Source organism: Marmota flaviventris, chromosome 10, assembly GCF_047511675.1.
Source record: "Marmota flaviventris isolate mMarFla1 chromosome 10, mMarFla1.hap1, whole genome shotgun sequence".
In the NCBI taxonomy this organism is placed as follows: Eukaryota; Metazoa; Chordata; class Mammalia; order Rodentia; family Sciuridae; genus Marmota; species Marmota flaviventris.
Window position 1 is genome coordinate 11,920,406 of NC_092507.1, and position 25,146 is coordinate 11,945,551.

A 25,146-nucleotide genomic window follows, 5' to 3' on the forward strand; every position below is an offset into this window, starting at 1 on the left:
TACTTTGAAATTAAAACTTACTAAATCCAATTTTGGGTCTTGTTACTTAATTTTTTTTTAAAAAAGTTGTAGATGAACACAATACCTTTATTTATTTTTATGTGGAGCTGAGGATTGAACCCAGTGCCTTGCATGTGCAAGGCAAGCGCTCTACTGCTGAGCTACAGCCCCAGCCCTTGTTACTTAATGTTAAAGATATATGTCATTTTCAATACTCTTCCTTTTAATTCCTGTTTATTTTATTTCTGTATTTAGTATTCACTCACTCATTTATTTGTGGTGCTGAGGATTCAGTAATCCAGAGATCATAAATGCTAGGCAGTCACTCTACTACTAATGATCTACATCCCCTGCTCACTATGCATTTTAAAACATTATTCTAAAACATGGCCCATGTTGCCACATTTTCAGCAGATTGCCAAAAAGGGTCATTTGTAGCTGCAGTTAGTTCTTTTTTAAATTTTATTTTATTTTTGTTGTTAATGGATCTTTTATTTATATATGTATGCGGTGCTGAGGATTGAACTCAAGGCCTCACACATGCCAGGCAAGCACTCTGCCACTGAGCTACAACTCCAACCCCTGCAGTTAGTTCTTGATTCTATGTCTTATAAAGGTTTCTTGCATGAATGGTTGAAATGGATGCAAGGATAATAGAAAGTTGAGATTGTATAATTCACCCCCATTTCTTGTCCTCCCCTCAACAGGTTACTTCCCTAAATCTTTTTGTTGGCTAAAGTTAACTTGAGTTTACCTTTAATACTCTTCCTTTTAATAAATTATGCTCTGTGCATTAAGTATATGGATTTAAGATTGCTCAGTGGCAGGTTGTATGGAACCCCAAAATAGAGCCAGTTTGACTAATCCACAGCAGAAATTTTACATGCGTAATTAAGAGTTAACATCTGATGGGAAGCTATGTCAAACAACTTCAGATTTTGTTCTGTGGCTGGGGTTGTGGCTTAGCAGTAGAGTGCATTCCTAGAATGAGCGAGGCACTGGGTTCAATCCTCAGCACCACATAAAAACAAACAAACAAACAAATAAATAAATAAAGGTATTGTGTCCAACAAAAATATTTTTAAAAAGCAACATAGGGGCTGGGGATGTGGCTCAAGTGGTAGCGCGCTCGCACCACATACAAACAAAAAAATGTGTCCGCTGAAAACTAAAAATAAATATTAAAATTCTCTCTTTAAAAAAATAAAAAGCAACATAGACTTTGTTCTAATCAAAATAAACATTTAAGATGGGAATTCTTAAATACAGTAGTAAGCAAAGAGAACTGCATACAAATAACTAATGGGTGACATTGTCTGGTTTTGGTTTTCATTAAACCATTTGGCTTTAATCATGCTCAGATACCTCTTTGAAGATATTAGAGTTTTAGAGCAAGCTGTCTTAAATAGTTTTTAAAAATTATAATGAAATGTTTAATAAATGTATTCAAAGTGAGCACAGTGGTGTGCACTTATAGTCCCAGCTATTCTAGAGGCAAAGGTGGGAGGATTACTTGAGTCCAGGAGTTCTAGAGTAGCCTGGGCAACATAGCAACACCCCATCTCCAAGAAAAAGTGTTGATCAACTTTCCTAAATTTTAATTTTTTTATTATTGTTATATCATTAGAATGGTCTTTTTTTCTTTTGTTTGTTTTTTGATGGTGCTGGGGATTGAACCTACAGGGCCTCACATATGCTAGGCAAATACTCTACCCTTCTAGTCCCTATCTTTTGAATGTCACAAACTGGAACATTCACAAACTGGAAAAGAAGCTTAGGTACAGAAAAGGGGAGAGAAGCTGGGCACTGTGGTCACACCTGTAATCCCAGCAGCTTGGGAGGCTGAGACAGGAAGATCACGATTCAAAGCCAGCCTTAGCAATTTAGCAAGACCCTAATGGTTAAGTGAGTTCAGTCCCCCCAGTACAAATAAACAAATAAATAAGTAAAGCAAGCCTGGGGGGGGGGGCTGCCGTGGGGGGTGTGCGTGAGGGAGATGGATAGGCACAGTTTATTACAGTCAGACTTCTTAGTTCCTATGCTATATTAAGGTGGAATGTTTTATGCCCCTCTCTTCTATTAGCTTTTTACTAGAACTTCCCCTACCCCTCCACTGGGAATCAAACTCAGGGGTGCTCTACCACTGAACTATACCCCCAGCCCATTTTATTTTTTGAGACAGGGCCTTGCTAAATTGCCCAGCTGTCCTCAAACTTGCCATCTTTTTACCTCAGTCTCCAGAGTCACTGAGATTACAGGAACGTGCCCCTCTTAAAATAAACTACTTTTTATTGAAATTTAAATGAAAATACTTTTTTATTGCTGGTGGTATTATTTGTAGAACATGTTTGTGTGTGTGTGTGTGTGTGTGTGTAGGGGTGTGTGTATATATATATATATATATATATATATATATATATATATATTTTTTTTTTTTTTTTCCCTTCCCCATGGTACTGGGGCTTGAACTCAGGGCCTTGTGCAAGTTAGGCTAAGTGCTCTACCACTGAGCCACATCTCCAGGCCAGAGTGAATCTTTCCTAATTTGTTTTGTGACTCTATTTTAATTTAAAATGTAGAGGCCCAGCATGGTGGTGTACACCTACAATCCCAGTGGCCTGGGAGGCTGAGGCAGGAGGATTGCAAGTTCAAAGCCACCTTTAGCAACTTAGCGAGGCTCTGTCTCAAAGATTCAATTCCCAGCACCTAAATAAATGTAAATATTTGCACTCTTATTTAAGCCTGAGTGAATTATTATATATTGCATTTCATATAGCCGATTTGTTTCTGGCTCTTGTTCTTTTTTACATTAATTGTAACATTTAAAAAATATTATTGCAATTATCGAAGGATTCAAAAGGGAGAATGTTTTGATGAAAATTAGTGTTATAGCCTGGCATCTTAGCACACATGTAAATTCCAGCCAACTTGAGTGGCTGAGGCAGGAGGATCACAAATTTGAGGATAGCCTCATCAATTTAATGAAACCCTCAGACACTTGGTGAGAATTGGCTAGAAGTAAAAATAAAAAAGACTGGGGATGCAATCCCCAGAAAAAAGAAGAAAGGAAAATCAGTGTTATAAATAAAATGAATTTATTGCTCAGGATCCTTCCAGCTCTTAAACAAAGTTTCTGACTTGACATTCGCATTTGTTACTTGTGATGGAACTCAGTAAGAGCCAATTAATGGTTTTACTGATTAAAATATTTTCTTTGAAATAGTAGTATCTAAATTGTTTCCCCACTTAGAAGAGTAGTTGCTTGAAAAAAGAACAACACATGTGTTAGCATCTCTGTATTCCTCGGAAAACAATAGGTCTTGCCTCTTTCTTGATTCCTATTATTTTGAAAAGAAAAAGCATTTGCTCATTCCCTGTTTAATGCAGTTTTAGGACTGTTATGCAGCATGATAGAAATGTTAGCAGAAAAGTACAGTAAATGTTTGGAGACAAATACACTAACACCCCTCAGCCCGCTTTAGTTGCAGACAAACTGTAGAGGTCACTGAACAATCCGTGTTTTTGAAACATTCCTTTTTTGGCTGCTGTGTAGTTTGCTCTGTTGTTGCACAGGTAGTCTTCTGTCTTGAGGGTCCCATTAAGCCAGCCTCATGCCTGTGTGTGCGCGAATAGTGTAGTATGATCTCTGCAACAGTCCTTTTCAGAATATCCCAGGGAAAGCTAGGAACTGCTTATTTGTTACTCGAACCAGCCTAAACTGGAATCATCCAGTTTGAGTTGGCTGCTTGCCATCTCTGAGGCTCCTCGCTGCCAGCCTTTCTGCCCAGCCCTGAGCCCAGGGCGGGGCACGCTTGGGCAGCACTACTGGGCAGGCGCAGGCTAAGGGAGGCCGCTTCAGAGAGCCGAGCAGCAGGGGTGAACTCCCAGAATAGAAGCCGGGTTTCAAGACCTGCCCTTGTTAACCCTTAGGTTCAGTTGTAACCCTTTCTTTTCTGCTTCTAGGAAGCTAAGCTTGAGCTTCTGCTTCTGTCCCGCCACTGTTATCTACATCACAACGCCGGCTAGGCGCTAATTACCAAAGAATTAATTACCGTGATTTTTGCTTTTAAAACTTTGTTTTTAGTGAGGTTAGTTTCTCCCTTTTTGTTCTTTCACTTGGGGGTTGTGTTGTGTTTTATTTTGCATTGTTAGGTGGAAAAAATTAATAGGTTTTGATATAGAGCTATGAATTTGTATCCTGTGGGTTTTAATTTAATTTTGATGTGAAATTTTCTACCATTGCTTCAAAATGAGCATAAAGTAGTTAAGCAGATTTAACTTCTAAACAATTTTAAAATGGAAATCAGTGAGCCAGTCGGGCCCTGGCACATGTCTTTTAACCCAGCAACTCCAGGCTGAGTGACACGTGAGGATCCCAAGTTCGAGGCCAGCCTGGGCTGCAATATGTGCTAACATAAAAGGGCTGGAGATGTCGCTCAGTGGTGGAATGTTCCTGGGTTCAATCCCCAGTGCTGTGGGGGTGGGCAGCGGTGGGGTGGGGTGAGGAAGGTGAGCTCAAGTATCACCACCACCCCCTCCACCACTGGGGATTGAACATGGGGACACTTGACCACTGAGCTACATTCCCAGCTCTTTTTATTTTTTATTTTGGAATAGGGTCTCACTGAGTTTGGGGTTTCACCAAATTACTGAGGTTGGCCTCAAACTTGTGATCCTCTTGTCTCCTGAGTTGAGTTTCTGGAATGATTAGGCGTGTGAGAGCACGCCTGCCCGAGTTGCCAGTATTTAATAACGTGACTACTTTGTTGCCTTTTTGAGAAATAATGGCCCAAAGTGATGAAGCATGGCCTAATTTCTGATCAGAGCACACCATGAAGTTACTGATCTATTACAGATATAAAATCCTAAGTAAAGGTGTGTATTTATTTTGGTCCTACTGAATGCCAGGGTCTGATATACAGAAAGTATACATGTCCATATCTTTGGTTTGTTTTAGCCTTTAGGAACAAGATTGAAACTGTTATTTTACTCAATGCAGATATGGCCTTATAATCCTTTACCCCTCTTGGGTTGTGTTCACTTGGAGGCTCTTTGGTATTTTCAGAATCCATGGTACAATTTCACCTTGCCCCAGTCAGGCATTAAATAAAGGGAAAATGGGCATTCTCATTTCAAAAATAAATATCAGTATTTCCTAAAGTTAAGAATTACCTCCCCCTTTGATGATCTGTGTCTTTTTTCTTATGATTAAAAACTTTATTGTCTTAAATATCAAATGTTTTTACACACCACTTTTTTCTTCAGAAAGTTCCTATTAAAAAAGAAAATAAAGTGTTTTGATTATTTTGGGCTGACTTACATTTTAGTATGTGACAAAAATTCAAACTCAAAGGCATCTGTTTCAGCTGCAGACAGATCCTATGTTCAGCCTGATCTGTGTCTTAAAGGCAATCTACAGAGAATACTCAAGTGTGTGTGTGTGTGTGTGTGTGTGTGTAAGTAAATTTTTTTTTCTTGTGAGAAAATGGGAAGAGCAACCTTTGGTAATTTATTTATTATTCATAAATGACATGCTACTTGAGTATACTGCTGCTAGAAATTATATAAAGTCATTTCTGTAGAAGTTTTTCTTAAATCTGCTTTTGGTACAGTAAATAAACTTCCTCTTTCCAAGTAGACAAAATGTATGTGAAATGTATTTTATTATTTTATTTTGCAGTGCTGGGGATTCAACTCAGAGCCTCACACATGCTAGGTAAGCCCTCTGCCATTGGGCTACACCCCAGCCCTTGAAGTATCTTTTAAAATGTCTGTGCAAAGTAGAGTAAGTTTTTTTCCTAAGAATCTCATACTCACTGTAAAAACTTTTCTTTAATGTGGAAAAGCAAAGACTAGAAATATATGCAAAAGGAGGCTGGTAAAACGGTTTCTTACAAATAAATGGTAAAACAGGGTCAGTATGGACATTATTAGAATTTGGCTTCATTAATAATCATTTGACTTTCTCTTAATGCTGTAAAATCAAAAAATATTTCTGTGTGTCAGTTGTTATTATTAATTCATCTTGTACCAAACAAGGGGTAATTTTTATTTTTAGTCATCAAAAGATAGTTTTTAAAAGTTTGGAATGTAAATATCCTATAACTAAGATCTGCTTTTTTACTCTAATAATTTTACTCTCTACTTTTCTGTGTGGTGTTGTCTCATGGCTAGGGCCTCAATCACCCCCAGCCCACCTATCCATTTTTATTTTTTTATTTATTAATTTTGTAGTTGTAGGTGGACAGAATGCTTTTATTTTACTTGCCTGCTTTTAAAAAAATATTTATTTATTTAGTTGTAGTTGGGCACAATACCTTTATTTCACTTATTTTTATGTGGTGCTGAGGATCGAACCCAGGACCTCACACATGCTAGGGGAGCATTCTACCACTGAGTCATAATCCCAACCCCTGCCTATACATTTTTAAAATAGAAATTTATACTTTTAAAAGTAATTTTGCTTACTTGTTGAGGTTGTCTGGAATTCATTATTACTATTATTAATTGTATTTGATTTTATTTTTATATGGTGCGGGGGATCGAACCCAGTGCCTCACACATGCTACACAAGTGCTTTACCACTGAGCCACACCCCTGGCCCCTGGAGTTTTCTGGAATTTTAATGAGAAACATGCAAGTTAATCAAGATGACACTGTGAAGTCAGTTTTTCTTAATAGTGTTTATGGTATAACAGTTATTATTTTTGTGGTTCTGGGAATTGAACCCAAGGATGCTTTACCCCTGAGCTACATGTACCCTAGCTGGTTTTAGTTTTAGTTAGCGTCTCACTAAGTTGCTTAGGGTCTTGCTAAATTGTCCTTGAACTTGCCATCTTCCCACCTGAGCTTCCTGAGTAGCTGGGATAATAGGCATATGCCATCCTAATTGTCTTTTTTTTTTTTTTTTTTTTTGAGGGGGGTGATAGTACTGGGGATTAAACCTAGGACTTAATATATGCTGGGCAGGTGCTCTACCACTGTGCTACATCCCTAGCTAATTGTCCACTTTTTTTTTTTTAATATCTTTACTTTGTTTATTTATTTTTATGTGGTGCTGAGGATCGAACCTAGTGCCTCATAGTTCGAGGCAAGAATTGTACCGCTGGGCTATAACCCCAGCCCCTAATTGTCTACTTTTAAATGGGTGATTGTCTGCTATGAAATTTTATCTCAGTAGAACTGCATATAATTTTGAAAACCTGGTTAAAAAGAGTTTATTAATTTTTATGTTAACTACAAGTTCAAGTAATACTTTGAATATATTATTAAAATATATTGAAATTAATTTTATCTGTGTTTTACTTTTTAAAAAATTGTTATTTGTAATATTATAACTTGTGGATTATATTTTCTGTTGAGTAACACTGCTTTAGAAGCAAACTCAGCCAAGCTATAATATCACAAAGTTATCTATCAGTGCTTTTCATTTTGCTTAAAGACAAATAGGGCCTATTATTTGTCTTTAATGTCCATTCTTTCCTCTTTTAAATTCCTGAAAGCTTTCTATTCTCTTGGAAATTTTAGATTAATGAAATGTTTCATGGACTCTTCTGCCTAAAATATATATTTAAAAATTGTTTTTATAGTTGTAGATGAAGAGAATGCCTTTATTTTTATGTGGATCAAACCCAGTGCCTCATACTTGCTAGGTGAGCACTCTACCACTGAGTCCCAGCCCTAGCTCTCTTATGCCTAAAATATATATTTTTTAATATTTATTTTATTTTTTAGTTGTAGTTGTAGTTGGACACAACACCTTTATTTTATTTATTTTTATGTGGTGCTGAGGGTCAAACCCAGGGCCTTGCACGTGCTAGGTGAGTGCTCTAATGCTGAGCCCCAGCCCCAGCCCTTATGCCTAAAATATTAACTGAACCACTTCCAGAGTCCATCTTCAACGATTTCAGTATTGGTTAAGGTAAAATGTGTGTTAGTTTCTAAGGTGACCAAGGGAGTGTCTCCACTCTTGAAAAAACTTTAATAGCTAAGCCCCCAAATAAATTAATTTAATCAGAAAGAAAAAGAAATCTTCTCAATACAGGTATTTTTTTTTTTTCTTATTTGAAGAAGAATTTAATCTGAAGGACATTTTAAACTAATGGCGGGCTGGAGATGTGGCTCAAGTAGTAGCACGCTCGCCTGGCATGCGCGGGGCCCTGGGTTCGATCCTCAGCACCACATAAAATAAAGAAAACTGAAAAATAAATATTAAAAATTTCTCTCTCTCCTCCTCTCTGTCCTCCTCTCTCTCTTTCTTAAAAAAATAAAATAAAATAAAATAATGGCTAATACTTTGGGTAAAGATTTAAAATGTGTCTTTTAACATGCAGTGGAGTTGTTGGGAGTAAGAGACACACACTTAACAGACATCCTTGTTGCTTCTAGACATGATTTATATACCCAAAACTGAGGGGAATTCTGTGATTCCTTGTTATTTTCAATCATACAGACATCCTTGTTGCTTCTAGACATGATTTATATACCCAAAACTGAGGGGAATTCTGTGATTCTTTGTTATTTTCAATCATGGGAGGAGGGGTTGACGCCTTCTGAATGTGCTGTGTCATAGTCCTTGGAGCCCATTTGGACACGAAAGCTTTGTGTCTGTCACTGGAAGAAATTACAAAGAAGTTGTTTTATTTAAGCAGAACAATTTCAGGATGGGGGTTTTTTACTGCGTAATTTCTAGTCATTTAAAAATAAACAAATGCTCCAAATAGTAAATGGCTGAGGCTTCCTGGTGAGGAGTTAGGTTCCCTTCTTATCTTATGGGCCTAAACCACTCTAATAGAAGTGGGAAATAGCAAACCTTTTTTTTTTTTTCTTTCATTCTGGATAGGAAGGATATGCAATTAGCACCACAGTTAAGTAGGAAAAAGGTAAAACTTCAGACATATGGTCCTGGTGAAAGCTTCATCAGGAAGCTTTTGAGATTAATTTTTTTTTTCACTTACATTTATGCTTTCTTGGTTCCTGTGTTTTGAAACACTTTACAGTTGCTCTTATAAGAAATATAAGTGATTTTATATACCGTGTAGTTAAGGGAATGATCCAATTCCATGTTACAGTTGATAGTTTGGGTTTTGTCTCTTTAGTGAGCCATCTACTGGATGTTCTAAAGATTTGGCTTCCATGAAGAAGGGTTTCTCTCTCTCTCTCATTCATTTTGTTTTAGTTGTAGTTGGACACAATACTTTTGTTTTATTTTTATGTAGTGCTGAGGATTGAACCCAATGCCCCGCACATGCTAGGTGAGGACTCTACTGCTTAGCCACAACCTCAGCCCCAAGAAGGGTTTCTTGTTCCTTAGGCAGACTTGTCTAGTCTGTATAGAAAGTATTTGTGTTTGATGCTTTTTGCTTTGATTTACCTGAGTGGCAATTTTGCTGAATCCTAAGGGATTGTCAACCATGTATTGGTTTTATGGGCCAGCTTTTTTGGAATTTAAACTGGAACTGCTCTAGGGCAAAATTGTTTTTGGTAGTGAGATTATGTAGAGAAGCAGCTTTTCCACTTTCTTCATTAAGAGTTTTGTACTTATCAAAATATTGGGGCTAGGGGAGCTGGAATTGTGGCTCAGTGGCAGAGCGCTTGCCTGTCATGTGTGAGGCACTGGGTTCAATCTTGGCACCACATAAAAATAAATAAATAAAAAATAAAGGTATAATGTCCATTGGCAACTAAAAAAAAAAAATATTGGGGCTAGGGATGTATCTCAGTGGTACAGCACTTCTCTAGTATACAGAAGGCCATGGTTTTGATCCTCAGTAACACACGCATACCCCCAACATCATAGCAGAATCTGATCACATGTCTGATCTCCTTCCCCCAAACAAAACTGGACATAAAGAGATAAGAAGCCCTTGGAGATGGAATCTTTGGAAGTTGATCATTGATAGTTGTTAAAGTTGTCTAGGGGATTTTAGCATCCTGTAAAGCCCACCAGAAAATGTCAAACAGTTCTTATTGGTTCATCAAAAAAGTATAGCCTTGGGCTCAGGTTGTGGCTGAGTGGTAGAGCACTTGCCTGGGACATGTGAAGCACTGGGTTTGATCCTCAGCACAACATAAAAATAAATAAATTTTAAAAATAAAGGTATTGTGTCTTTCTACAACTAAAATATATAATCTTGTCCATGTTTGTTACTGTTATCAGAAGAGTAAATACCAAAGCCAGGAAGACTTCAAAAAGAAAGTTTTCTTAAAACTGACAAAGTAGTCAAAGCATTAAGTTTACCATTTAAACCATTTTAAAGTGTATAAATCCGTGCAATTGTGTTCATATCGTGTAGCCACCACTATCCATCTCCAGAACTTTTTTTTTTTTTTTTTTTGGTGGTGGTAGCGTGTAGTACTGGGGATCAAACCCAAAAGTGCTCTGCCACTGAGCTACGTTCCCAGACTTTAATTTTTAAAATTTTGAGACAGGGCCTTGCTAAATTGCTCAGGCTGGCCTCCAACTTGTGATTCCCCTGCCTCAGTCTCCTGCATCTCTGGGATTACAGGCATGTGTCATCATGTTCAACACATCTTCAGAACTTTTTTTTTTAAAGTTGTAGATGGACAGAATGCCTTTATTTTATTTGTTTATTTCTTTGTGGTGCTAAGGATCAAACCCAGTGCCTCAAAGGTGCTAGGCAAGTGCTCCGCCACTGACCTCCAGCCCCAGGCCTCAGGACTTTTGCATTATTAAACAATAACTCCTCTCGATTCCTTCTTTTAGCCTATAGGAACCACTAGTTTACTTTCTGTCTCCTAATTTTTAACTACCCTAGTCACCCATGTATGTGGGACGTTTGTCCTTTTGTGTCTGGCTTATTTCACTTAACATGTTTTAAAGATAAGTCTGTCTTGTCAAGTATATCAGAATTTCATTCATTTGTATCCATGTGTGGTTACCATCCATAATCCAAGTAACTCAGGAGACACAGGCAGGAGGATTGCAAGTTTGAGGCCGGTCTGAGCAATGTACCAAGAACCTGTCTCAGAATAACATAAAAAGGGCTGGAGATGTAGCTCAGTGGTAGAGGACTTCTGGTTTCAGTCCCTAATTCAAAAAAATATTTTTTTTCCGTTCCTTTATAAAACTGAGTAATATCCTTCATTTATTTGGGGTGAGCTTTCATTATCCAGCAATTATCTTATAAACTACCCATATTTCTTTTATATGACTCTACTCAAAGATAGTCATGAGTTTAAAAAATATTAAGTACAACTGTAATTGCATTTTTTTTGGTCATGGGGGTACTGGGGATTGAACTCAGAGGCACTTGACCATTGAGTCACACCCCAGCCCTATTTTGTATGTTATTTAGAGACAGGGTCTCACTGAGTTGCTTAGCACCTCACTTTTGCTGAGGCTGACTTTGAATTCTCAATCCTCCTACCTTAGCCTCCTGAGCCACTGGGATTACAGGGGATTACAGGCGTGGGCCATCATGCCCAGTCTGTAATTGCATTTTGAAGAATGACTTGTACTTAGACCTTTTTTGAGCAAGCTCAGTTTTAAACAACATTTTCTGCTGAAAACAAGGCACACTTTAAAAAAAGTTTTTAGTTATTTTCTTTTTTTCCTTATTTATGTAAATTATTGGTAATTGGAAGGGAAATAAAATCAGTTATTTTAATTATGTGTTTGATTGTTAACTATCCCCGCCCCTCGTGGTACTGGGGAACCCAGGGCTTTGTTCATGCAAGGCAAGCACTGTACCAAGCTATATCCCCAGTCCTCCCATTTTGTATTTTTAAGTCTTAATCTTGCCTATTTAGAAAATGGAGCCAGTATCTGTCTAAGGTTTAGGTGTGTTTGATAAACGCCAGTGCTCGGAGGCGAAGCGTACATGGAAACTAGGAGAATTCAAGAAAAGTCATCTTTTCTCACACGTGCTAATTTTTCTACCACTGAGTCATATCTGCAGCCCAGAAAAGCTGTTTTTTTAGGTCTAGATTTTCTACTAAAAATCCTTGGGAAATAAATTGCTACTATGTATTATATCAGCAGTAGAAGCTGATTGCAGTGAGAGTTGCTGTGGATTATGGTGTTCTTTCTGCCAGTGGCTTTGTCTTAATAAAAGACAGTGTTTGCCCTTTTGTCAGTTTTCCGTCTGCTATTTGTTTTATCAGATTTTTTTCTCCTTAGAAATAGTTGTAGTTTCTGATTACAGAAAAAAATCTAGTAGACTAAGCAGAGTTGAAATTGAAATATTGATTCCATTATAATTCATTTTGTACTTTTTAAAAAAATGTTTATTTTTTTAAAGAGTGTAGAAAAAACATTTCATTAATTTTTTGATCTTTTATACACTAGAGTCCTAGTGTGCTTTCCAATTCCTTTGTAATCAGTTGCACAATCACCAGTTAGAACTGACTTGTATCTGTGACATTTCTGAGGAAATTTACCTGAGAATAATGGTTGTGAGATCCCTTGATTCAGCAGAAACTCAGTGGACAAAAAGCAGCAAGTACTCTGTTATAAATACTGGATTGGCCTCTCATTTTTTATAAAAACAGAACCATCCCCATTTTGTTTTTTAAGTTGTCTGTGTGCGTGGGGGCATTTGTAGGGTGGCAAAATAACATAAAATTTATCATTTCAACTTTAGTGGTTTTTTTGTGGGAAGTGAATTGAACCTCAAGGGCACTTAACCACTGAACCACATCCCCAGCCCCTTTTTTTGTGTGTATTTTATTTAGAGACATGGTCTCACTGAATTGCTTAGTGCCTCAATTTTGCTGAGGCTGGCTTTGAACTTGCCATCATCTTGCTTTGGCCTCCCAAACTGCTGGGATTACAGGTGTGCTCCATCACAACCGGCTCCCCAGCCCTCTTTATTTTTCATTTTAAGACAGGGTCTTTCTAAAATGAAGAATCTGGCCTTAAATTTGTGGTCTTCTTGCCTCAGCCTCCCAAGTCACTGGGATTATAGGCATTTACCTCCATGTCTGGCTCATTTTAACCATTTTAAAGTAACCAGTTCTCTGGCAATTAATACATTCGCATTATGTGCAGCCATCAACACCATTGTCTTCAGAACTTTTTCATCTCCTGAACTCCTCTTCTTCTTCATCTTCTTTTTTTTTAATCGGTAGACCCCTTCCTTCCCAAATTGAAATTCTGTAGCCATTAAATAATAATTTACACGTCCCCAGCCCCTGGTGACCACCATTCTGCTTTCTGTCTCATCTCTATGAATTTAATACTTTTTTGTACCTCATAGAGAATTATGTATTTGCCTTTTTTTAAATATATATTTTTTTAAGTTTTAGGTGGACACAATATCTTTATTTTACATTTATGTGATGCTGAGGATTGAACCCAGTGCCTCGTGCATGTTAGGGGAGTACTCTACCATTGAGCCACAACCCCAGCCCCTGTATTTGCCTTTTTGTGTCAGGTTTATTTCATTTAACATAATATCTGAAATTCAAACACAGAGCATGTGGGAGAATTTTCTTTCCTCCTAAGGGTATATTTATTATATCCCATTTTAAATATCTACTGTTTTGTTACTTTGTTGATAGACATCTGGGTTGCTTCTACCTTTTAATTAAAGAACATGCTATGAATGTGGGTATACATGTATCTATTTAAGTCGCTGTTTTTAGCTCTTTTGGGTATATAATCAAGTGAAGTTGCTGGGTTATATATTAATTTTGTGCTTCAATTTTGCGGGTGCGGGGGCAGGGACTACAATACTGTTTTATATAGTGGCTGCACCATTTTTCTTGTCCATCAGTGATACAAAAGGGTTCTAGTTCTTAAATATTCTTGCCAACACTTGTTATTTTCTGTTTGCTTGTTTGATTTTAATAATAGCCATCTAATGTATTCAAGGTGATATCTCATTTGCATCTTTGTAATGATTAGTGACGTTAATTAAGCATGTTTTCATGGGATTATTAGTGTTATATTTATATCTTCAGAGAAATGTCTGAGTCCTTTGCCATTTTGGTGGGAGGGGACCAGGGATTGAACTCAGGGGCACTCAACCACTGAGCCACATACCTAGCCCTATTTTGTATTTTATCAGAAACAGGGTCTCACTGAGTTGTTTAGTGCCTTGATAAATGCTGTGGTTGGCTTTGAACTCATGATCCTCTTGCCTTCGCCTCTAGAGCTGCTGGGATTATAGGCGTTCGCCACTGCGCCCGGCCTCCTTTGCCAATTTTTGAATCAAGATAATTTTTGTATTGCTGAGTTGTATTTTATCTCTTTTTTTCCTTGTAGTGCTGGGGATTCAACCACACCGGGGTGATTTACCACTGAACTACATTTAATTTTTTTAAACTTTGAGTCAAGGTTTTGCCAATTTGCTCTGGGTGGCCTTGAACTTGTGATCATTCTGCTTCAGCCTCTCTAGTATCTGGGATGACAGGTGTGTGCCACTCTTCCTTGGCTTGTACCATTATTGTAAAAGGCAAATTAAAAATGTTTCAAAATTAAAAGCAATTTGCTCCAGTAACTTAGGTAGAACAGAAAATGTACTAATTTGTTCTGAACAATGTACTTTTGCAAGGAAAAAAATCCAATTGTGATGCTTACCTTAAATCATTTACCTAAATTTAATTACTTCAACCTTAAATCCTTAAGTAAAGAAAGGAACCATTTTAATACAGGATAGTTTGCATTAGTATAAACTTTACTGTGAGTATGGGTAGCCATACTGTATATTTCACTCATTATCTGTTTAAAAATTATAGAATAGTTTGTCTGCAAAGTTCTTTGACCTTGGTATTGATATGGGAAAGCATATTGTAAAAAGATATTTCCATTGTCTTTTAAAATCAAGAGATGCCAGAGTGTTGGGTCTTAGATTCTCTTTGAGTAGCCAAATTTCAGAAGTTGAAATCTTTTTCCTCTTCTTTTGTTTGTGAGTTATTCAAAGATTTTTATGAAATTATACACACTAAGGAAAAATAGTCACTTTAAGGAGCCTTAGTTTGGATTGCTGTATGAAATTAGATTGTTAGATTTTTCAGAAGAGAAAACAGTCTAACAAATAATGTTGGCCATTGTTTCTCAACCATGGCGCTGTTTAAATTTGAGATTAGAGAATTCTTCTGGGGACTATCCTGTGTACTGCAGGATAGTTAGCATATCCCTGAGCTCTACCTATTAGATGGCTGTAAATGTCATAGGATGTCCTGTGTGGGTTTTGTGAATGAGGTAGATTAGCTATCCAAGGACTCTGGTCTTTGTTAGATGTTCATAGCCCATATATATTTTTAAAATTAATTAATTTTTTTTTGGGGGGGGTGTAGGGGATCAAATCCAGGACCTTTTGCGTATGCTGTACTACTTGTATTTTTTTCTTTCCTTTCCTTTTCTTCTCTTTCTTTTCTTTCTTAAACCAGTGGTTGAACCCAGGCACTTAACCACTAAACCATATCCCACCTCCTCCTTTTTTAGTTGTAAATGGACACAATACTGTTATTTTGTTTATTTGTTTTTATGTGGTGCTGAGGATCGAACCCAGTGCCTCACACCTGTGAGGCAGGTGCTCTGCCACTGAGCCACAACCCCAGCCCTCCCCATTTCTTTTTCATATTTTATTTAGAGACAGGGTCTCACTGAGTTGCTTCGGGCCTCACTAAGATGCTGAGGCTGCTTTTGAACTCAGGATCCTCCTGCCTCAGCCTCCTAAACTGCTGGGATTACAGGTATGCACTACCATGCCTGGCTTAAATAGTATTTCAAGACAGATTTCACAGAGTTGCCCTAACTGATCTCAAACTTGGGGGAGGGTGGCGGGGGATGCTTATCTCAGGGCACTCGACCAATCAGGTTATGAATATGTGCCACTTAAAGTCCTAGGACTGAACTGGGGTATATAGCTCAGTTGTAGAGCACTTACCCAATATTTGTGAGGCCCTGGGTTCAATCCTCTGCACTGCCAAAAATAAATAAGTAAATAAAATAAAAGTAAAAGTCCTGTGATCTTAGTTACAACAGCTATTATTTTTCTTGACTAATTAATGAAAAAATCAAGAAAGAAAAACTGGGACTGGCGTTGTAGCTCAGTGGTAGAGCACTTGCCTAGCATGTGTAAGGCACTGGGTTTGATTCTCAGCACATTAAAAAAAATATAAATAAATAAATAAATAAAGGTATTGTGTTCATCTATAACTAAAAAAAAGTTTTAAAAAAGAAAAACTTCACAGTTTGCAAACCAAACGCAGTATTTTATCAGAAACTTTTATTTCACTCTTAGATATTAACACCTTTTTATTGAATTTAGTGTACTTGCCAGGCACTAATCTCAATCATTTGCACAATTCATATTGATTATTTCTTCAGGGACTAGCTGTTTCATATCTAGCACTTTATTGGGCTCTGCATTTACAGAAATCAATCTAGTATTGGACTTTGAAGAAGGCTGGGAAATGGGTCGTTAAAATTCAGAGTGAAGGGATTTAAGATAGATGTACAGATGTTGCAGTTAAAGCATTTTAGGAATACAAAACTAAAAAACTGTTAAATTTGATGGGCTGGGGATGGGATTGGGGTGCCAGGAGCAGCTATAGAGCAGGAGATTTGAGCCAATTCTCAAAGGCAGGCAAGAAGGGAAAGGAAGGTGTCTTCAGGAGTGAGTATAACAAGGACACTTCTTTGCTTTGCTATATACTTTGTCAAGTGCTGAACAGTTTATAATCATTAGCTGATTATAGCCTCACAGCAACTCCCAAAAGTAGTAGGAATTGTCACCATTCACACATAAAGATATAAAGGATTAGAGACAAAATAATTTAACCAAGTACTCAAATCTACTAAGAAATAAAGTGTCCTTCACTAGAAACTGGTATAATACTTGGTGTGGACTGATCATTAGTGAGGTGGAGTTGATATGCTTGAGAGGGAGTGACTAGAAAATTATTTGGGTGTCACGCTATAATGGGTACTCTCTACCTTGTTGAGGAATGTGGACTTTACAGGTATCTGAGAGCTATCAGAGATGGAAAATCGAGGGTAGAAAGGACAGTAAAAGGAACCTAGCACTTGGGGGTGGTGTGGCTCAGTTGGTGGGGTGCTTGCCTAGCCTATGCAGGGACTCTGGGTTTGATCTTCAGCTCTGAAGTGAGGAAAAGAGAAATAGGACCCTGGAACTAAGTGGGGGACTTTAAAGATCTTAAGTTATGACAACCCACTAGAAAAATTGAAATTTAAAGAGGTAATATGAGGAACTTTTTTAGTACACCCAGTTCAGTATTTCCTTCCTGTTTTTCTTTCTTTCTTTTTTTTTTTTTCAAAGAGAGAGAGAGAGAATTTTAATATTTATTTTTTAGTTCTTGGCGGACACAACATCTTTGTTTTGTATGTGGTGCTGAGGATCAAATCCGGGCCGCACACATGCCAGGCGAGTGTGCTACCGCTTGAGCCACATCCCCAGCCCCTCCTTCCTGTTTTTCTGACTTAACAATGTAGAAGCTTCATTCATATTACATTTTAGAAGCAGTAGTGGGATCACAACAAACTAACTACTAAACTAATACTTTTTTTTTTTTTTAAACTTTCTAGGCTCAGAACCTTTTTGCATCCTTGAATTATTGAGCTTTTATTTATTGTGGGTAGTATTGGTTGACATTTATCATTGAAATTAAAACTAAATTTAAAAAGTTTTCTGTATTAATTCCTTTAACCTTTTGGCAAGGGGTTCTGTTATTGAACCCCAGGGCTTTATAAAGCATACTAAGCACTGAGCTATCGCAGTTCCAACTGAGGTGGGTTTTTTTTTTTTTTTTTTTTTTTTTTGAGTATTGGGGATCAGATCCTGGGCTGTACAGTTACACAAGTGCTCTACTACTGATCTACACTTTCAGCCTCAAATATTTTGTTTGTTTTTTTTGTGGTGCTGGGGATTGAACCAAGGCCTTGTGCATGCAAGGCAAACACTCTACCAACCGAGCTATATCCCCAGCCCACAGCCCCAAATATTTTATAAAACAAAAACAGTGAGAAGAGTGTCATTGTTTTATCTTCTTGCAAATAGCTCTTTATGTCTGATTTAATAAGATTCTCATATGTAATTTGATTCATACTGTGATTTTTTTGGGGGGTGGACTATATGAGGATAATCTGGCCTTACACAAATGTGTAGTTAAAATTGGAAAGAACTCATAGCCCCCCTGAAGGATCTTTAGGGTCCACAGGAGTCCCCAGACTACTACATTTAAAGAATTGCTGCAGTAGTCCCTGGCGAAGTGGTGCACACCTGTAATCCCAGCAGCTTGGGAGGCTGAGACAGGAGAATTGATAGTTCAAAGTCAGCCTCAGCAACTGTGAGGCACTAAGCAGCTCAGTGAGTCTCTAAATAAAATACAAAAATGGCTGGGGATGTGGCTCAGTGGTTGAGTGCCCCTGAGTTCAATCCCCAGTACCCCCCCCCCCCAAAAAAAAAAAAAAAAAAAAAGAGAAAATTGCAGTAGAAAGATACAGTTTGGATTTTTTTAAAGGAGGGTGTATAGAGGGATATATAACCTGTGTAGTGATGCTTTCCAATCAGCAAATTAAATGACACCCCCCCCCCCACTCCCACATCTGAGGAAAGCACCAAGGACCAGAGGGTACATTTTGTATTGCCCAGGCCTAATGGAAAATCCATATTTTGCATATTTTTCCTTTTGACCTAAGTTTATGTATTGACTTTGGAGAGAAAAATAATTGTCTAATTGGAAAATTGTCGCTTAAGATTATATCTGCATTTAACAAATGATCTTTCTGTTTTAATTTGTAAAGTTTTAAATTAACTGTTCCTTTTTGAAAAGTCTTTATTTTAAATTTTTGTTTCTCTATTTGGTTAAATGCCTTTTAATCTTCCAACTTTTTTTTTTAAAGACATAGATTCATTATTTACCTCAATTAAATGTTTACACATAATATAAGGACACGGGATATAAAAGTCAGTTATTGGATGTCACTTGTGTATGAACAAATGTAGTCCTGAATCATCTTACAAATGCTATAGCCAGTGTATTGACATTTTCAGTGGGAAGAGTCAGATGCTCATGTAGTTCTGTGAATAAAATGACTGTAGGAAAAGGAATAGTTGACTGACGTCCTGATTTGGTTTAGGAGACTCCTATATTGAATTGACTTATCAAGGATTATTATGTATCCAGTTTGTTTTTCTTATGTTTCTTCATTATGGAAATTTTGATCATACCTGCTTTTCAGTTGTCTTAATAATAATCTTACATATAAATTATATGAGAAATAGGGCCTGCGATTGTAGCTTAGAGTGCTTGCCTAGCATGTGTGAGGTACTGAGTTTAGTTCTCAGCACCACATGAAAATAAATAGCCAGGCCTGGTGGCTGAAGCAAGGGGATCGTGAGTTCAAAGCCAGCCTCAGCAAAAGTGAGACTCTAAGCAACTCAGTGAGACCCTGTCTTTAAGTAAAATGTACAATAGGGCTGGGGATGTGGCTCAGTGGTGGAGTGCCCTGAGTTCAATCTGCTGCACCCCCCTGAAATTAAATACATGCATACATATATACAGTAAATATGTAAGTAAGTAAAGGTGTCCATCTACAACTAAAAGAAAAAAAAAAAAAACACGAGAAATAACTGAGCCTTCATTGTTCTTTAAAAATTGTCCTTAGGAAAAATAGATTACTGCCTTTGCTCCTCTTGTCTTTTTTTAAACACCACATCTTGTTCTGTTGCTCAAGTTGGTTGCAAATGATCTTCCTGCCTCAGCCTAGACTATAGGCATTTGCCATCACTCCGGATATAGATTTCTTTTAAATTGTGTCTCTTTTAAATTCCTTACTATTTAGAAATAGTAAGGAATAGTAATTAAATTAAATAATTAATTTAATTGATGTTGAAAATACAATAATCAATGTGCCAGGTAAATTTAAAGTCTACTTTCCTAAAATTATTGGTGAATACACCATTAATACTACTTCTTTAATTTGGACTATTTTTGGCAATTAAGTACTGTGTATCCTGTGTTTTGATGAATGGTTGTGATTTTACTTTTAACAAAATTGTGAAACATTTTCTCTTTTTGGTGGTGCTGGGGATTAAACCCAGGGCCTTGTGCATGGCCTTGTGCATGGGAAGCCAGCACTCTACCAGCTGAGCTATATCCCTAGCCCCCAAATTGTGAAACTTTTAAATTAAAATTGATGTCCTCTGGGCATTTGGGCTGTCAGCTTAGTAGGACTGAAAAGCATTTGTGTATCTAAATTTGTGAGCTCACTTTTGCTCAGGATCTTTAAGTCCTTAATATATTTAATACACTGTACTGGAGATATATACATTGCAGTTTAGGTTAACTTTTCAAAATGTGAACTTGCATTTTATCATTTCATAATTTATTTTAAAACCTGTTCCCTTTTCTAGTTATTACTTTGAATATAGATGATTCAGTTAGTTAAATTTTACATCTGGTTTCAGAATTGGTATAGTAACAGGGGATTACCAGAAAAGAATGTGGTGACATTTATAACAAATCTAATTTCTGTCACTATTTTTTGTACTTATTGTTACTTTATTTTTTGGTACTGGGGGTTGAACCAAGGAGCCCTTTATCAGTGAGCTACATCCCATTTCTTTTAAGTTGCTGAAGGTCTTGTGAAGTTGCTGTGAGTTTGGCCTCAAACTTGTGATTCTCCTCAGTCTCTTGAGTTACTGGGGTTATAGGTGTGTGCCACTGCACCTGTCAGGGTTATTTTATTTTAAACTATAATTACCATTCTTCAGTCATCTTTCTTTTCATTTTTATAATACAGACTTAGAACGTTCTTGTTGCCTCATTAATTATTTCAGTGGACTGAATTTCTTCTCTCACCTATGTTTATTTACCTCTTTACCCATTGTTGTAAGAAACTTAGGCATATGTAACATTGGTGGTATTATAATTAAAATCTTTCCCTTAATGGTTATTTTGATTCATTGTAATTTATTAAGTTAATAAATCATATAACATTTTATACTTAGTCATCTGATGGCCTTGTGAATGTATTGGTTTGAGTATTTGTATTTGGTAACAACAAACTTTTTTTTCCTTCTGTGCTGAAAATAAGATTATTTTGTTAACTTGAATTTCAGTGATAATATGGTATCCTATTTAGGATACTGTTTACTTAGAACTAGTAACACAGCTTTTGCTTCATGACCAATAATAATAATAATAATAATAATAATAATAATAATAATAATAATATTGTTGTTGTTTTTATTTTTATAACTAAAGCCAAGACATTTATAGGAGGCCTGTCAGTGACAGTTTATGGTTCTATTTTGAAGTGCTTTTTTGTGGGTGGGGATGCTTGGAATTGAAACCAAGTCCTGGTGCATTCAAAACATGCACTTTGTAACTGAGCTACACCCCTAGCCAGGATCTTGAGGCTTGGTCTCTTCTGCTTTGTTCTCTTTGTAGCCTAGCTCCCTCCATTTGGCTCTTACTGACATTACTTTATTTTCCTACGTTTTGAATTGCAATAAGTAAAAGTTCTGATAATAACCTTATGATGTTTTCATCTTCTGCCTTAGCATGTGAGAACTAAATAAAACTACTGTGTAAATTCTTAGTTTTCAAGAAATATATTTGGTTTTCTATAAGAAAACACAGTTTATTTCATTATTTTTGGAAAAAAAATTTTTTTTTTCTCCTCAAGCTAGGCTTGCACTCATTTGGGTGGATGGATGAGTCATTGTCCTGGCTATGAGATTTGTAGTCTTAGTGCAAATGATAGAAACTACTATGGGTCATTTCCTGTAGCTATTGTGCTTGAGGAAAGTATGAAGCAAAATTTCACAAAGACAGTATCTGCAGATAGCTTTTGAGTAGTATGTTTGAGAATGCCATAAAAGAGCTTAAAACTGCAGCAGTCTTGTACATGTAGTACTAGAAAGAGAATTTTGTATCTCATACTTCTTAGGTATAATAAACAATTATAATAAACTTAAAATTAACTTTTATTCTGTGAAGATATATATCTTCATTTTCAACTGACTATTTCCCCCTTTGAGGATTTTATTAAACTGAGGAGAGTAATAAATTTGGTTTCGTTATGAAACACTCACTTCTCACTTTACCCACAGGGAACAAAGCCTAAACTAACAGATCCACTTAAATTATATTTCTTTATTAGTCCTTCAGAAATTTTAAAGTTTCAAACTACCTGGAAAATTATTTTGGATATTAAATTAATTTATCACTGGGGTAGCACATAGGCTGAACATTCCTAATTTGAAAGCCAAAATTGGAAGTTTTCCAAAATCTGAAACTTTTCAGTGTTGACATGACACTACAAGTACAACATTCCATGCCATGAAACTTTGTTTCATGCACAAAATTATTTAAAATATTATATAAAGTTACCTTCAGGCTGTGTATAAAGGGTATTTAGGAGACATAAACAATTTCATGTTTAGATTTGAGTCCTAGTCCCAGGGTGTCTCATATCTATGCAATATTCTGAAATCTGAAATCCAAAGCTCTTCTGGTCCCAAGCAATTCAGATAAGGATACTCAGCCTGTAGAAATAGAGCAGTGCTCATAATGTATTGAATACCTGACATATTCCAGACCCCATATTGATGGGTTATAATATTTAATTCTTTTTTTAAAAAGTATAATTGCCCATTATTTTGTATAATTACTATGTGTACATTTTGTATGTACTAATTGTACAAAAGTATGGTTTCATTTTGACAATTTTCATACATGGATATTACATACTTCATTGGTATTTGTCCTTCTTAATACCCTTCACTTACCCTCCTCTTGATTTTGTTGAATTCCTAACCCTGGGAGATTAGCAGTATTCTCATTATTTCCATTTCACAGATGTGGAAAATGAAGCTCAGCAATAGGTTAAGTGATTTAGTCAAGGATACCTGCTGTCTTTCTGAACCAAGATTTGAATCTAGATCTCTGAGTCCCAAACCCATATGTTCTTTGTTTTATTATTGTTGCTCTTCCGCTTATTATTTTAAGTGAATTGGATTTACAAGTCTTACTTCATTTGGAAAAAATTGTTTTTAGATTTTTCATAGAATGCAGCAGGTGCTGTTTGGGGGCATATTAATGAAAGAATATAATTTTTGCTTCCACATTCTCACCCCAGAGTTTACTGTCTTTACCATCTCTGAAGATTATGACAAATAAGAAAAATGTAGAGCCTTTAGAAATCCCAATCTTAAATTTTAGACCTTATAATCACTGCCACTTGTTATTAACCTCAAAAAGTTTTATACGCTACTCATTTTCTGTTCGTCTTTCCGCTAAAATTTGTGGGATTGTATTGTTTTTGGTCCTCATGCAGCAGTGATTCCAGCAGCAGTTCAAGTGATGACTCTCCAGCCCGATCAGTTCAATCTGCAGCTGTCCCAGCACCCACTTCCCAGTTGCTTTCATCTCTGGAAAAAGATGAACCCCGTAAAAGTTTTGGGATCAAGGTTCAGAATCTTCCAGTACGCTCTACAGGTAAAAATTTAAATGATTATACATTCCTCTGAGGTACCAGGGATTGAACTCAGGGGCACTTGACCACTGAGCCACATCTCCAGCCCTATTTTGTATTTTATTTAGAGACAGGTTTCACTGAGTTGCTTATTAGCACCTTCCTTTTGCTGAGGCTGGTTTGGAACTCAAGATCCTCCTTCCTCAGCCTCCAAGATGGCGCTGGGATTACAGGCATGCGCACCTCTCCTGGCTAACTTGAATTTTATACTTTGTAGAGAAAATGTGTTTTCTTTTTGTGCTCATTAACATTTAATGACACATGGGGAAAATTAAGTGATTATTGTAACTATATAGTTTAAGTCCTAATTTGTTATCCTTGTGTATGTGTGTGTATATCTATATCTATATCTAAATATCTCCTTGTACATATATGTACATATATTATATGGTGATGGTATTTATATACATCATGTGTGTACATAAATTTATGTATACATTACTTGGTGGCCTTTTTGGGTGGATTGAACCCATGCTCACTCTACCTCTGAGTCACACCCCCAGCCCTTTTTATTTTTTGAGACAGGGTCTCACTAAGTTGCCCATGATGGACTTGAACTTGTGATTCTCTTGCCTCAGCCTCCTGAGTAGTAGCTGGGATTACAGGTGTGCTTCACCATGTCTGGCTCATTACTTGCTTATTATATGCATGTATATGTACATTTTATGGCAGATGGTGTATAAGAAAGCATTTTTTAAAATAAATATGTTTCTGGATTAAATATTTTGATATTGAGGGAGATTTGGTATGAAGAAATTGTAGAAGTACTATTTGTTATGTTGGCCTGAAGTCCTGTGTTATGTGAAATAACTTTGGGCATAACATTAGGAGAGGAAGTGTGTATCAAAATATTAAATTTTGAATGAGGAAAGTGGTGAATAATGGGAAAACCTACAGGCTGTTTTATAATCTCTCTTGCTCCTGATTTTTTTTATTTTACCGTGTACCATAATATACTGTTATTAGGCATATTGAGTATGTAAATTTTAAGTTAAACTGTTAGTACACAGGAAAACCAACAAAGACCAAATTATGTATTTCTTAGTTAAGTACATTTCAATGATTGCTTAAGTTATTCTTTAAAGTAATCTATAGAACTTACTAGGTTTGTGAATAAAGATACTTAGATGCAAAGTTGATGAGGTTTTAAAAATTTTTAAATTTTATTTATTTAAAAGAATTTAATTTTTAGTTGTAGATGGACACAGTTTTTTAAATTTTATTTTGTTTATTTTTTTTATGTGATGCTGAGGATCCAACCCAGTGCCTCACACATGCTCAGCCAGTGCTGTACCACTGAAACACAACCCCAGTCCCTTTAATTTATTTTTTATTTCTCCTTTTAGATAAAAGTTGTTGAGTTTTAATTTAGATTTCTTGGTAATTTAGAAATGGAGGAGGGAGTAAAATTGGCTTGCCTTTTATTTTTATAATGAAGCAAATTAACACAAGATCTCCTGATGGAGTATGATTCATCTCTAAAAGGCATTCAAAGTATTCTTTCGGGTTTTGTTTTATGCTGGAGATTGAATCTAGGGCGCCTACTAAATGTGCTGTACCTCCAGCCACACAGTGTTCTATCAGTGTTAAAGTTGTTTGACATGTTATTTGATGCTTCCCACATAATTTTGTCATTGAGATGATACCAGGAAAGCTGAAAGTACAGCATT

General features: G+C 36.5%; 1 protein-coding gene across 3 annotated transcripts in view; it reads left to right on the top strand.

Annotated features, from left to right (window-relative positions):
* Nucleotides 1-25,146, top strand: part of Spen (spen family transcriptional repressor) — an 81,162-nt gene that overhangs the window by 29,889 nt on the left and 26,127 nt on the right. For 2 of the 3 annotated variants that reach the window (XM_071617386.1, XM_071617387.1), the window contains 2 exons: nucleotides 5,681-5,716; nucleotides 23,279-23,439. In XM_071617386.1, coding sequence (XP_071473487.1) covers nucleotides 5,681-5,716; nucleotides 23,279-23,439 — 197 coding nt within the window. The remainder of the gene's footprint in view (nucleotides 1-5,680; nucleotides 5,717-23,278; nucleotides 23,440-25,146) is intronic. The other variant, XM_027951957.2, reaches the window with a different exon arrangement.